The 13,373-nt window shown below is 52.4% G+C and overlaps 4 protein-coding genes across 4 annotated transcripts; 2 read left to right on the plus strand and 2 right to left on the minus strand.

Annotated features, from left to right (window-relative positions):
* Positions 1 to 1,487: 1,487 nt before the first annotated feature.
* On the plus strand, positions 1,488 to 2,243 carry PpBr36_00258 (uncharacterized protein; the record flags this gene model as incomplete). The annotated part of the gene is made up of 3 exons (XM_029887451.1): positions 1,488 to 1,665; positions 1,783 to 1,982; positions 2,064 to 2,243. Coding segments are annotated over 3 exons (558 nt in total), but the record flags the coding sequence as incomplete, so codon positions are not given.
* Positions 2,244 to 2,844: 601 nt separating this feature from the next.
* Positions 2,845 to 5,184, plus strand: PpBr36_00259 (uncharacterized protein; the record flags this gene model as incomplete). Its single annotated transcript, XM_029887452.1, has 1 exon — positions 2,845 to 5,184. The coding sequence occupies one exon, from the start codon at positions 2,845 to 2,847 to the stop codon at positions 5,182 to 5,184; it is 2,340 nt and encodes a 779-aa protein (XP_029752449.1).
* Positions 5,185 to 5,567: 383 nt separating this feature from the next.
* Positions 5,568 to 7,562, minus strand: PpBr36_00260 (uncharacterized protein; the record flags this gene model as incomplete). The annotated part of the gene is made up of 2 exons (XM_029887453.1): positions 5,568 to 7,356; positions 7,426 to 7,562. The coding sequence occupies 2 exons, from the start codon at positions 7,560 to 7,562 to the stop codon at positions 5,568 to 5,570; spliced, it is 1,926 nt and encodes a 641-aa protein (XP_029751432.1).
* A 1,335-nt stretch (positions 7,563 to 8,897) lies between these two features.
* On the minus strand, positions 8,898 to 10,757 carry PpBr36_00261 (uncharacterized protein; the record flags this gene model as incomplete). Its single annotated transcript, XM_029887454.1, has 3 exons — positions 8,898 to 9,991; positions 10,070 to 10,399; positions 10,700 to 10,757. 3 exons carry the CDS (start codon positions 10,755 to 10,757, stop codon positions 8,898 to 8,900), a joined length of 1,482 nt encoding a protein of 493 aa, XP_029751433.1.
* Positions 10,758 to 13,373: the final 2,616 nt, after the last annotated feature.

Genomic DNA, 13,373 nt, shown 5'->3' on the forward strand with positions numbered 1-13,373 from the left:
AAAAAAAAAAAAAAAAAAAAAAAAAACAAAGCTCCTAGAGAGCAAACAATAGTGGTGTATAGACTAATAGGTCGACTACCCCGTCTTGCCCGTCCACACTTTGGCAACCTCTCGGAGTTGGCAGCATAAGGTTCGTCGAGCCGATGGGGTGGAGGCACCTCGGGAAATTGTAGCTACCAACTTGGACTATTTAGATTGGTCTACGTGTAGTAGTCTTAGGAGACTTGCTAGGGTTGGAGTTCTTTGATTCCGGCGTCACGAGCAGAGCCTCTTTGCTCATAGGTATGTATTTCTTTTTTCTATGTCCGAGGGGTATTCCTAATTTTGTATGCCCTCAAGAGATAGACACGTTTGCTTACTTCGCTACGAGTACATGATCGCACGGGAGTGGCCGTCTTGGCGTTCATATCCAGAGAGTCAGCTCGCTCGCCAAAAGCTCCCGACAAGGCCGCAACTCTTAGTTCTTTTTTTTTTTTTTTCTTACATAGACACTCAGCGTTTATCCGTGAGCGAGCCCTTGCTTACAAGTAGATGATCGGGTTATACACAGCCTTTTGCTCTGCATAGTATTATGGCCATGGGGAGTCGGAGAGAGGTGGAATGGGTTCAGTTGAGGGTAGCTTCTTAATTTCGGGTCGCCCACATCGCGGGCATACAGAGTTTCTGGAGGTACGGGTGGGTATTCCGTCGAAGCTATGCGGAAAAAGTGACATGAGGTGAGTACGGGGTATTATTGATTAGACTTAAGTCTGCACACCACCTGCCACTAAGGTCCCTACCTAATATGCCTAACATCAAACTAGTTCCGTTTCTAGCCATGTAGGTACATATGCAGCCGACTGCAGGCAACTACCTCGCGTGCGGGGCAAGTTCGTCTGCTATTTTGCTGCAAAAGTGGCCAGCCACAGGGCAGTTTCGTTTGCTTTCATGTGCCACGTTCAGGCTGAAGATGGGCAAGCTTCATCAGACACCCCCAACGGTCCTGCTCCTGCTGGTATACTTTGGTACTTTGATCGAATAAATTCTGCCGTTCCCATCTCCGGTCAAGTAATCCCACCACCAAAACTGTCTCATCTCATCTCAAGAAGCATAAACGAAAGAAAAAAAAAACCAAACAAAAAAAACATATACAACATACAACTTTCACACGGAATTTTTTCCCATAAAACACCGAAGCCCACCCAATAAGACCGTATTCCGCCCAACAACAACCCCTTTGCGGCAAGGGGAATTAAACCCAAGTACAATAACCGTGCTCGACACCCACTCGGTATACCGCCCATTATTACCCCGGTTCATCAATTATCAATGACATGATGGCATGTGAGTGGACAAACACCTTCGGTCGGGACCTTTCTTGGTCGCTTGGAAAGACCTGTGACCTTGTCCACCGGATAGCGGGGAAACGGGAGTAGGGGAAAATGCTGTTAGTAGAGCTGAAGGTCTGATATATCGGACTTGATTTCCACGAGTGCTTTTCAACAGACCAACGGGATCCGTCAGCCTACAGTCACGAGGAGGACGACGACCTCCGCGGGGCTGCACATGTAGCATCCCGCCACGCGGGCGAATCGGGCGACGTTGGCCTTTTCAGTTCCATCTTGGACACTATCGGTCAGAGGAAGCAAAAGGACGAGATTGACAAGGAAGATGTCGACGAGGCTGGTAAGTTGATGAGTTGACATAGTCCAACCAACGGAAAGAGGCAATCCTGAGTCATCATAAACAATCAAGCGGAAAAAGAGTAAGTGGGTTCGCTAGCTGACCCAAATCGGTCGATAGCGGCCATTAAGAACCACAAGAAATACTTCGCAGGTGACGACCAAGATGACGACATGGACGAGCACGGTATGGGGACTGCCGCAGTCATGCAAGCCCTCAAGATGTTCACCGGCCATGGTGGTCCTGCTGTAGGCGGAGGTGGCATCTCTGGTACCCAGCAGAACGAGTTTATCGGCCTTGCCTTGGGCGAGGCGAGCAAGGTATTTCATATCCTGATCTGTTTCCGGTTTTGCTTCAAGAGGCCTCAAACTCATCACATGCTTTGCCATTCACTTTCGCAGCTCTTCGACAAGAAGGCATCCCAAGGCAAAGTCCCCGAGGGTGCGTCCAAAGAGTCGGCTCTCATGCAGGCCGGGGAGATGGCGCTCAAGTTTTACATGAAATCCAAGTCCGATGCTCCGGCCACCGGACCTGGGGGTGTGAGTGGACTCATGGGGCTTGCTTCGCAGTTTATGAAATGAACTGGCTCACTCCTTGACCAGTCATGATGTCAACGCTGGATTAGAATATACTTACCAGATTGAGTTTGGGAGTATATGCAGTGGCTACCACGTACATCCCAGCTTGATAAACTTGTTCTGTGCCTGGTCGAACATAAGTCATGACTTGAGCCAAGTGCTACTTGCACTTATTCACCACAAGTGGCGATAGGGGACTTGTGGGACGACATTGGGTCTAGAATTGGCGATAAGGCAATATAATCCTCACAAACTTTGAGCTGTCCGATCTTAAGCTCATCAATGTATAATAGGTCAGTTCGGCCCGTGGAGCTTTTAACAGGACCCTGCTTCTGCCGGTGGCCACCTGGTGGAAGCTTGCGTGCAGAGATGCTGCGGTTTCTGTGAGGTGCCGACCTTGTGGGGTTACAGTACGTACCGTAGCTGGGCTGCTGGCTTATCGATTAAGCCAAAAGTTCAAAAATTTGGGTGGGGTCACGGCGCTTCGTCGAATGCAATATTCTCGGAGTTGTTGATTGCCGTCGCAAAGTAGATAGAACTTGTGGATTAAGGTATCGGTCATAGAAAAGGCTTGCGCCTTTCACTCTTGCGACTTAAAAAAAAAATGGATATTCTCAAGGTCCTGTCGCGAGGGACCAAGCAAGCGGCCAAAAAACCAGGAGTCCCGGCAACAATACTGGCCCAAGCCAACATTCCCTCGGCCGGCGTCGAAACGAACCCGCAGTTATACCACGACCATGTCGGCCCGCCGCCCAAGGGCAAGAAACGGAAGCGAAAGTCAAGGACGCAAGATCACGACCACATGGACGATTCTGTAGACGAGGACGCCGAGCTGAGCGACTTTGACTTTTTCGCACCAAAAACGCGGCGGGATTCGGACGTTGCAGGCTCCAAGGCCAGAGCGGCGGACGTGAAGAAGGCGAAGAAAGACACGGCCCAGGCCGAAAAGGCGCGTCCTATCGAGCTGGACGAGTGCAAGAGGATCTTGCGCTCTCACCGTCTCAAGTACACGCTGCTCCCTGTGCAAAAAGCAACGCCGGCAAAGGTCGAAAAGAGCAGCACGAAAAACAAAAAGAAGAAGGACAAGGGAGACAATGCCGACGGTGCTTCTACAATTTCCGCGCAAAGTAAGGGAGACAGGCAGCCCGTATTCCCACAGCCTCTGGTGTCTTTTGGTCAGTTGCGGACTGCGTACCGGATATCCCCCAGGCTGGCCGACAACCTGGCAAAGGGTAGCTACAAGGTCCCGACCGAGGTGCAGCTAGGCGCTCTACCACTGCTTCTACGGCCCGAGTTTGCGCTCTCCCATGAGGGTGACGGTGGAGACAATAATGGCAAAGGGAGCGACGGAGGGGAGGCCTTGGCTATGCTGCAGGGGGCTTCGGCAGGTGTCGATTTCTTGGCCATTGCGCCCACCGGCAGCGGGAAAACGCTGAGCTTTCTACTCCCGGCAATTAACGGGGTGCTCAAGCGAAGGGCAGAAAAGGGGGACACGGGAGATGACAGCTCGCGCGACACAAAACATGCGCTCGAGGCTGTTGTGGTAGCCCCGACCAGGGAGCTCGCTAGTCAGATCGCAAACGAAGGCCGCAAGCTTGCAATGGGAACGGGAGTCAGGGTCGTTCTCATGCGTAAAGGTATGAGGGTTGCTGCTGAGGAGGACAGCACCGAGAACAAGAGTGAAGATCAGGAGGAAGATGTTTTCAAGAGTGAAGATGAAGCTTCGTCGTCAGAGGACGACGAAGATGGAGAAAAATCCGAAAAGCCATCGAAGAAGCCCAACAAGGCCCCAATCACCAAGGCCGACATACTGGTCACAACTCCAATGCTTCTCCTAAACTTGCTTTCCGACGGAACATCAACAACGAAGAAAAAGCTACCCAGCGTTCGATCGCTGATACTGGACGAGGCCGACGTTCTCTTGGACCAATTGTTCAGGGAGCAAACAATGGGGATATGGTCAGCTTGCCGCAATCCGGACCTGCGCGTCTCGTTTTGGTCCGCAACCATGGCGTCCAACATCGAGACCCTCATACTAGACAATCTTCGAATCCAAGCCGGTGACTCTCTGGCCCCTCCACTGATCAGGCTGGTTGTCGGCCTCAAGGACACAGCCGTGCCCAATATATCCCACCGCCTAGTCTACACGGCCACAGAGTCCGGCAAGCTCCTTGCGCTCCGCCAGCTGCTCCACCCTGCATCCTTTTCCACCAACAGCTCGTCAACCACCACACCCGAAGACGAGACGCCGCTGCGACCCCCCTTCCTAGTCTTTGCGCAGACCATCGAGCGAGCCACGGCGCTGCACGAGGAGCTCAAGTACGACATACCCGCCGCGGCAGGTGGCGCCTCGCGCGTCGCCGTCTTACACTCGTCGATGCCCGAGTCGGCCCGCGCCGCCGTCATTCGCCGCTTCCGCGCCGCCGACGTCTGGGTCCTCATCACCACTGACGTCCTCGCGCGCGGCGTCGACTTTGCCGGCGTCAACGGCGTCGTCAACTACGACGTGCCCGGCTCCGCGGCCGCCTATGTCCACCGGGCGGGCCGCACCGGCCGCGCCGGCCGCAAGGGCGGCATCGCCGTCACCTTTTACACCAAGGAGGACATACCCTTCGTCAAGAACGTCGCCAACGTCATCGCCCTGAGCGAGCGGCAGGCCGGTGCCGGCGAGTCGGCCGCCCAGCGGTGGCTCCTGGACGCGCTGCCCGACGTCTCCAAGAAGGACAAGAAGGCGCTGCGCGAAAAGGGCGTCGAGTCGCGCCGCAGCGTCGCCGCCTCCAAGGGCAAGGCTCGCATCACGTCCAAGAGCGCCTGGGAGAGGCGCAAGGAGAACAATCGCCGCGGTGCCATCGAGGGCAGCAAGAGGAGGAAGATTGCCGCGAGGGATCAGGCTGATGATGGCAGTGACGACGACGGCGGCGAGTGGGGCGGGATCGATGGTTGAGGAGGTTTTGTTTGTCAAGACGCCCTTGAGATGCAGCATTTTTCAAAGCAGAGCGAGAACATTCATGTGCTATATTTCACCAAAAACATCATCATGGCCAAAGACGCATCTCGTTTCAAGTGTAAACATGATTACTCATACGTTTAATCCTCCATCTATCAGTTTTTATCGGGCCTTCAACGCCACGACTATGGGTATCTCTTTTCTACAAATTTATAGAGGTGCCGTAAGGATCGTCAAATCCGAAAACAACAGGTAAGCAGTACAAAAAGACAGGTGATCCTGACATTCGCAAACAGGGGTTGCTCAGCGCCGGCAGGAGAATGAAATTCTCTAGGTGGTGTCTATGATAGGAACGGTAAAGGCATTGGGGGACCTCGCATTTAGTTGCCCGAGACGTCATGTGCAGTGGCCACCACCTTTCCAAGCTTCTGGTGCTTGCCCACATCCTTGAAGCCCTCGACGAGATCATCCAGCTTGAAGTCGCTGGAAATATGTGGTGGGAAGGCAACACCCATTTTGAGCACGACCAGCCTGTCCTCTCCGCTGCCGGTCTCGACGGCACCAAATTTGATGGGGACAGGCTCGCCGACTTGGAGCACGTCGGTGGGGTAGGCGATCGTGGCCTTGACCATGGCGGCGGCTACACGGCCGATATAGTCGGCCCAGAAGAGGCTTTGGCTGGTTTCTTGGCCGTGGTCCTTTTTGCCAGCATGCGACGATGAGGGATCATCCGCTGCCGAGACGACGCCGCGGAGACGCTCGTACAGCGAATGGTCGGAGCGTCGGACAACGCCTCCTCGGTAGGCGACCATTGTCACGGCCAAGACGGCACGCTCGAGATGTCCCAGACCGGGACAGTCGGGGTCTCGGGCCAAAGCATGGTGCATAGCCGCCGAGGCGCTGCGCTTCTTTTTCACGTGCGAGTCGAGATTGGTCCAGAGACTTCGGATAAAGAGCTCAGTCAGCCCGAGCGATTCAACAGTGGAGGGGCCCAGCTTCTGGCTTGTCAACGTCTCGGGCAGGGCTTCCTCCAGGATCCGGACGAACGTGCTAGCGGCTGATGGTTGAGCGAGAATGGGAGGGATTTCGCCGCGTCCCAAAAGGGCCAAGGGGTTGCTCTCGCGGATCGATTCGGGGAGGATCGTCATCAGGGCGCCCTCGCGGTTGCCGCCACCACAGAATGTAACCCGCTTGATCTTGGGAACCACGGCACATATTCCATCCACAACCGCACAGATGGCATCGAACTGATCCCGGCGGCGAGACGACATACCAGGAATCTTGCCTTTGTGCTTGTTGTTGACCTCAAGCATCCTCTTGGTCTCTGTAAAGTAGGCGCCTGAGACAAAGTAGGAGCCGACACCGGCAATGGGATGAGGCTGCACCGGGTCGTTGAAGTGGAGCATGCTCCCATAACCACGGAGGCCGCCGCCGAAGACGTACATCTGAACGCCCGGGCCATCCTCGGCAGCGTCTGCAGCGAGGTCAGGCCAGGTCTTGCAAAGGTTGGCAAAGACTTCGGTCAGCTTTTCATGGTAGCTGGACATCTCTGCCTCCCTGACCTCGACTGGCTCGTTCTTGAGGATGTGGATGACCCGAGCAGCGCCGAAAGGCAGACTCTGGCCAGCACGAGCGGCGGCGATACCATAGTGTCTGTTAGGGTTCTTGTCGGAATCGGTAGTGCCGCCTTGGTGAACCCCGGAAGCGTGGCGGACAGCATCGTCCGTATTGAACCAGCTCATCTGCAGACTGCCACCCCCGAGATCGACGCAGAGACCTCGAAATTTGTACGAGCCGGAACGGGCACCCATGCCACCCAAAAACGTCTCGACACCGGGCTCAGCAATGTGACACTTCAAGTCCGGACAGGCTTTGTGGATGGCCTCGAGCATCTCGCCGGCGTTGGTAGAACGACGCATGGCCTCGGTGGCGAACATGAACATGTTTGCCTTGGGGACGTTGTGGCCCTCATAAGCGGTTCTGCAGAACTTGGCCATGGTCTGCGCAACAAGCTCGATGGTGGATGGGGGGAAGCGTTCTTCTCCATACATGACCTTGCCTTCCATCAGCGAGTCGAGGAGAGATATGGGGGCCCGTTCCCGGTGTATGCATGGGAGAAGGCGAGCTGAGCCTAGTGAGAGGTCCGAGACCGAGAAGCGGATTCCATTGCTGTTGATGTTAGCCTGATTTTGGGTATGAGTTATGGGTTCATCTAGGCTATCAGTATAGCCGACTTACCTGCCACAGTCAATGAGCGAGAACAGTTGGTTTGCAGCCTTGGGGTCGTACAAGGGAACCTTTGTCAAGATGTTGTCAAGTGTGAGGATGTCAACATGCGACGGCGGTGAGCTTGATTGGGACTGAGACTGTGCCATTTTGTCTTTTTTCTGCCAGGCAAGCTTGTTAATAGGATTGTTTTTGCCTTCTGTATTGTGGATATGGCAGCAGTCTTTTGTGGTAGTTGCCGAGATGTCCGACTGAAGAACTAATGCAGAGAAACTATAGAGAGAGAGGGAGGTCAAGATGAACTTAATGTTACTCTTTAAATATGTACGAATATATTGGGAAATTAATGTATCGAGAACGGAGAACCAAAGTCCAGAAGTTGGTGATGTTTTTTTTTTCCCCCCCAAGAAAATTCAAGGATAAATATGCCGGTGATGTAATGCAGATATTGCGGGCACGCGACCATTTTATGTATAGGAAGGAGTCACTGCAACTGACCATCCATCGAACAAATATTAAGCTTCGAATTTAAAAAAAGGTAAAAGCCCCTCAAGTATATGGCAGGATGCAATAGGAGAGTATTCGTGTGAAAGAGTATAGAGGTGAATGGTGGAAAGCCGTCAAGTTCTAGGAAAGTGAGTATTAGAAGATATACAGACAGGGGTACAGCCCACGCTTTCTGGCGCGAGGCCATTGTTACGATGTGGGGAAGCCATCCACAGCTTGCCTTGCACGTGCGCCATAACCATTCAACAACACAAACAGGGTATTTATGATAGGCATGCTTGCTCCAAGCGAGGATAAAAGCACCTCGAAATTATAGGGTAGGCGCTTTTCGATATTGCGCCTTTCCAGCAACTTGAATCTTTCGGGCGTGCCTTCCATTGATGGGGATAGGAACTAATGGTGCATGTTGTCTGTGGAGGCATGGATATGGTTGATGGGGCAATAGACTCCCCCTCCTCTCAATACTTTTTTTTTTTTTTTCTGTTCCTTCCCTCCCTTACCTCTAACGGCACCTCGAACGACATGATTCGATCAAGTCTCCTACGCCTGTTTGGTGAGTATTCAGCCAGTCCAGCAACGATGAGGCTTTTGCATTCGACCCGCGACTGGTTGAGTTACACGGTTTGAGTGTGCCTGTAATGCGAGGTTTGCCTTCCAGAGTCGTCAGATTTTTGCCTATGGTCACCCCACTACGCTACTGGGGACAAGTCACACTGATCACATTCCCAACCGCGCCGAGCGCTCTCAGCCAGACTTCGCCTCGGTGCATTCCCTAACGATGCTCAAGTAGCTTAACTCACAGTGGCATAGCCACTTGAGCAGCACAGGTAACATGATACCAGCAATAGTGCTGTGCTCACATGGACTATGGAATAATCACTGACGATGATCATGGATCGGGCCGTGATGCTAACGCACTCGAATCTGAGAGGCGAAACATATGTTTCTTGATTGGTCTTGAGCTACCAACAACTTGTTCAGGGCCATATGGTGAGCCGCATAGAATCAGACATGACGGCACTGTTCTCTCCCTCGCCAGGCCCAAATATGATCGAGTATGGGTCTTGATAAGTTATGCTGCCCTCGGGCAACACCAGGCCATTATTGCCCAGCGCCTCATTCTCTGGTCCCGAAAATTCGATCCTCCGACGTATCGCCAGATTCCACGAAAAACTCGAGTGAGCAATTCCGGCAACGATCCCCGCCGAGAGCATGACCTCATAGTCAACGAGCGCCTGTTGATCCCAGCTGAGACTCTGCAGGGTCTCGAGTTCGGGACCCGTGAGCAAGTCCTCCTTGCGCACGACGACACCATTAAAACCTGCCGAGTTCGCCTTGAAGTCGCTAACATCGGCTTTCGCGGCACCTTGTGTCATGTAGGTGACGGGGATTTGATTCTGTCCCACAAGACGGTTGAAATAGGTTGCCTGTGTCTCGTAGTTTGGCCAATGCATGGATTGGGCGTCGACATCGGTTCTGATACGCACTCCAAGAAAGCTCTTGCCTTCAGCCACGTTGCGGGCGACCTCTTCTCCGGATTGGCCCTTTGGCGGTTTCCTCGGGTCCAGGTCTAGATTGAAGCGCGTTTTCAAGCCGTAAAGGACTGAGCCGGCGAACCGTCGAACGTCATGTCGCGTCCTCAAGAGCCGGCCAAAACTAGTGACGAACTCGACCGAGTCGTGATCCACACTGTACCAAAATGGAGACCACACAAGCTGGATCTTGAGTGGCTTGCGCTTCCCGTCGTCTTCCTTGGAAATGAGCGTCCTCACCTGCTCCCAGAAGCCATCCAGGTCCTCGATGACGGTCGAGCTGATATTGATCCTGGGCGGCTGCAGCTGGTCGAGCTTGACCTTGACGCCGGTCAGGAGCGAGGGGACGTTGTGCAGCGCGTTGATGGAAGGGTACAGCCTCATCTGCGGACAGAACTTAGTGAGGCTTGAGGTGAGGTGGTCGCTGTCGAAAAAATAGTCCAGGCCAACGCCGCGCAGCGGGCCCTTGGCGTTTGGGATCGCCTGGGCAATGTTGTGCTCTGATCTCTTGACGATATCTGGTAGGATGAGGCCGCCAGCTGCGACAAAGATGCTTCCGTGTCAGCAAAAGGGCTATCGCTTTCGGTCTCTGACTACTCTCCAGTGACACAATTTACCTCCTATCTCGATGGCGAATCGGATACACTGTAGATGACCGTTCCTAACCGTTCCAACGCCCTCGGGCACGGCATCGCACTGGACTATCCGGTCCGGATTCCAGCTCCTGCCCGCGCACATGTCGGCGATAGGGCGGCCATCGAAAGCACCACCGTATCCCTCATGGCTAAGAAAATCGGATATGAAAACTCGCTTCTCGCCCTTGAAAGGGCGCGTGAACCGCTCGAGCTTGGACGTGCTGCCATTGCTTGTCAGAAAGACGAATAGCTGTACAATGAGAACAAGAGGGATGACGATTTTTGCTATCTGAAGCCAGTGTATCGAAGCGGCTAGCATGGTGGCGGACTGGTCAAGGCATAGGAAATCTAAACTGGCACGCTGAATATTGTGACGAAAAAGAGGTGCGGGAAACCACACGTCGTGATATGAAGACAGGCGAAAGTCTACCTTTTTGACTAGAACTAATTCTAGCCCACGGCCCAGAAGCCTAGCTCCATCTCGATGATTGACAGATTTCAGCAATCTCTACGGGCTTTTCTCAAATCCAGCACCCCTTTTAGTTATTTTATGTATACGGTTTGGCGTGGCGCGACGGCGAGAAGCCTTGAACATTATGTGGGCGCCAAAACCAGGCCTAGGCCATCGGTTCCGTCCCGCCGGATGGATCGCCCAGCGCGGCTGAGCCATTGCGTGCTGTGATGTGGTGATCCCAATGATTACTGAATAGCTCGTTGCGAACTACTAGAACTAGAATTAGTCTGGGTTTTAGCGCTCAGCTGCCAATTTCCCGACTCATCAGACAGGCTCTTTGGTAGACACAGCTTGACAGAGAGACAGCAAGGCAAGTGGGTTGCGGAAATGATAAAAGACAGCGTGGTTCGGGATTAAATAATACTGCTTTCAGCCATGCGCGTCAAATAACAAACGCCACTGTCGCGACTTTCAAGCCATACTTAATTTCAAGTATCTTGAGACCTTTTGAGGTCTGCTGTGCATCTATGGACAACTTTGTACTTAAAAGTGCTTTTGCTGTGGTAAACCTTGTTTGGGCCGCCCGCTCGACCTGACCAAGGAACAGGGAACATGGTACCGAAAGCTTGCAGCGATACATATGTATGTATGTACTGTACAGNNAATGTGCTACAATATGAGATGTTGACAAATGTTTAACAAGATTCTTTGCCCCTTCTGTTCAAAGCCGTCGGGTTACCCTCGAGAAGCAATAGAATCGAACACTCAGGGATTCTGTGGGCGCATAAGAAAGCTTGCGCCCACCAGTTAGTTACCTTGCAAAAAAGACCCGCCCAGCGCCTGCCGGATCGGATCCTACTGCTTGGCGGGCCGATCATGGGCTGCACCCAGTACTGTACGGTACACGGGGCCCGTAACCTTTTTTTTTTTTTTTTTTTTCTTATCCATCGCATTTTTACAAGGTAACAGCCCGTTCAACTTGAGTTCGTATCAAACCATCAGCAGTAGACCGCCTTTTTGACATCCACCCTTATGACCCCGCCTATATACTACAGCAACTCTTTTTGATAGCCGATCTGCCCGAGTTTGATACACCAATGTCACTGTACTATCCCGTATGTCGTTCGACGAGGAGTGCAGTGGGCCAAAAGGGTTTTTTTCCCTAATTTGTGTGGGGGTAGGAATTACTACATACAGGGTGCTGGCTTCCAATGAGCCTGAAATGAGATGGGTTAGGATTTACACTGCTATCGGCGCCTCCATCACGATGCCAACTACACACCAGACCAGGCGGCCAGCAGGGTATCATCGCGGCAAAGTCCCGGCGGGAAGGAATCTTTGAGCTTTGGGAGAGTAAACCATTGCCAATCAATCACTGGTATGGAAGACCGCATGGGAAGTTTTGTTTCCCGTTCATTTCGATTCCTTTCCCCCCCTTCCCTCACCCGCTTCCCGTTCGTTGCACGACATGCTCGGGCTGTTCCTGGCATCTAGGCCATGCCCAATTCTCTCAAGATACGGGTGTGGCGTGCAGTGCACGCGTGTATTTGCCAAGTAGCCTCTCGGCACGGCAACTTGAACGTGTTAGGTGAGACATCAATGGGCGGGTTCCAGTAGAGGTTATGGGGATTTTCCCAAGGATACCTACCTTGGTCTGGCACTAGTCTAGCATTAGGTCGAGTTCTAGAACTAGAAACCAGACTGGATACGGTGGTAACTTGATTTTTTTTAAAATATTTTTTTTTATTGCACATTGAACCCACTCCAGCTCCAGCGAACACCAGCTGCAGTTCTATAGCACTGATTATTACCTATCATGAGTTATATGCGGACTTCAACACCAATGCGGCCTGGACAGCAAAGCGGGGCCATTACCAGATAGTCGTTGCATCAGCGGCAAGGGACTTGGGAGTAGCAAGGCGCCTGCAAGGATAAGCTAATTACTGCATACACTGAAAGCTGTGAGGTGATATGCCCGAGGTAGCATTTGACGCACAGTATGTGGAGACAGGACAGTGCAAATAAATCTTTCTCTTTCTGTATCTCTCTCTCTCTCTTTTTTTTTCTCCACAAGGTTTGCTTGACGCGTCCAGTACGCGAAAATTCGCAAAACACGTAAAAAAAACAAGTTGTCGGCTCAGCCAATTGGATTAGGCGCTCTGACGTGCACCAAGATTTACCCAGCTCCCAAGTCTAGACTCGTTTGTCGTTTCGCATCCGGCAAAGCAAGCATGTAGAGATTTCAGCTATGACGTTTGTTTACAATGATCCAACCTTGAACAAGCTCGTTTGATGAGCTGACGGGGGGAAAAAAAGAAACAAGAGGAAAAAAAAGAAAAGACTTCGCATCATTACCCCTTACAGGAAAAGTCGTTGCTCTCAAAAGTCTAAAAACCAGTCTGTGTGCTGTTCCGTTTCTTTACCCTGCATTGGTCTCTTTGGCTGTCGTATTTGAGGGGACCAATATTCATTGGATGATGTCCCTGACGTGAAGGATAGTCAAAACGAACACACCAAAAAAGGAACAAGTGCGTCGTTTGCGACGACGCGACAAACTGCCGGTCGACCTTCCAGCCACTGGGCTGCCACAAAGCTTGGGCATCTTGAGATGAGACGGCGCAATGCATGCCCTTGCATGCTCGGCTCGTACCATATCAGGTTAATACGTGTGACGGGCTAAGGCATGCAGAGGGATGAATGGCTGTAACCTACCAATAGCAGAAGATACACAGACATACAGACGCATGAAAGCGATAGGTGTTTGTTGAATTCAAAGGTAGACAGACAGCATACACACGCTGAGGGGAGGTGAGGGGTCACGATATCCAAGCC

This window comes from Pyricularia pennisetigena, chromosome 2 (assembly GCF_004337985.1).
Source record: "Pyricularia pennisetigena strain Br36 chromosome 2, whole genome shotgun sequence".
NCBI lineage: Eukaryota > Fungi > Ascomycota > Sordariomycetes > Magnaporthales > Pyriculariaceae > Pyricularia > Pyricularia pennisetigena.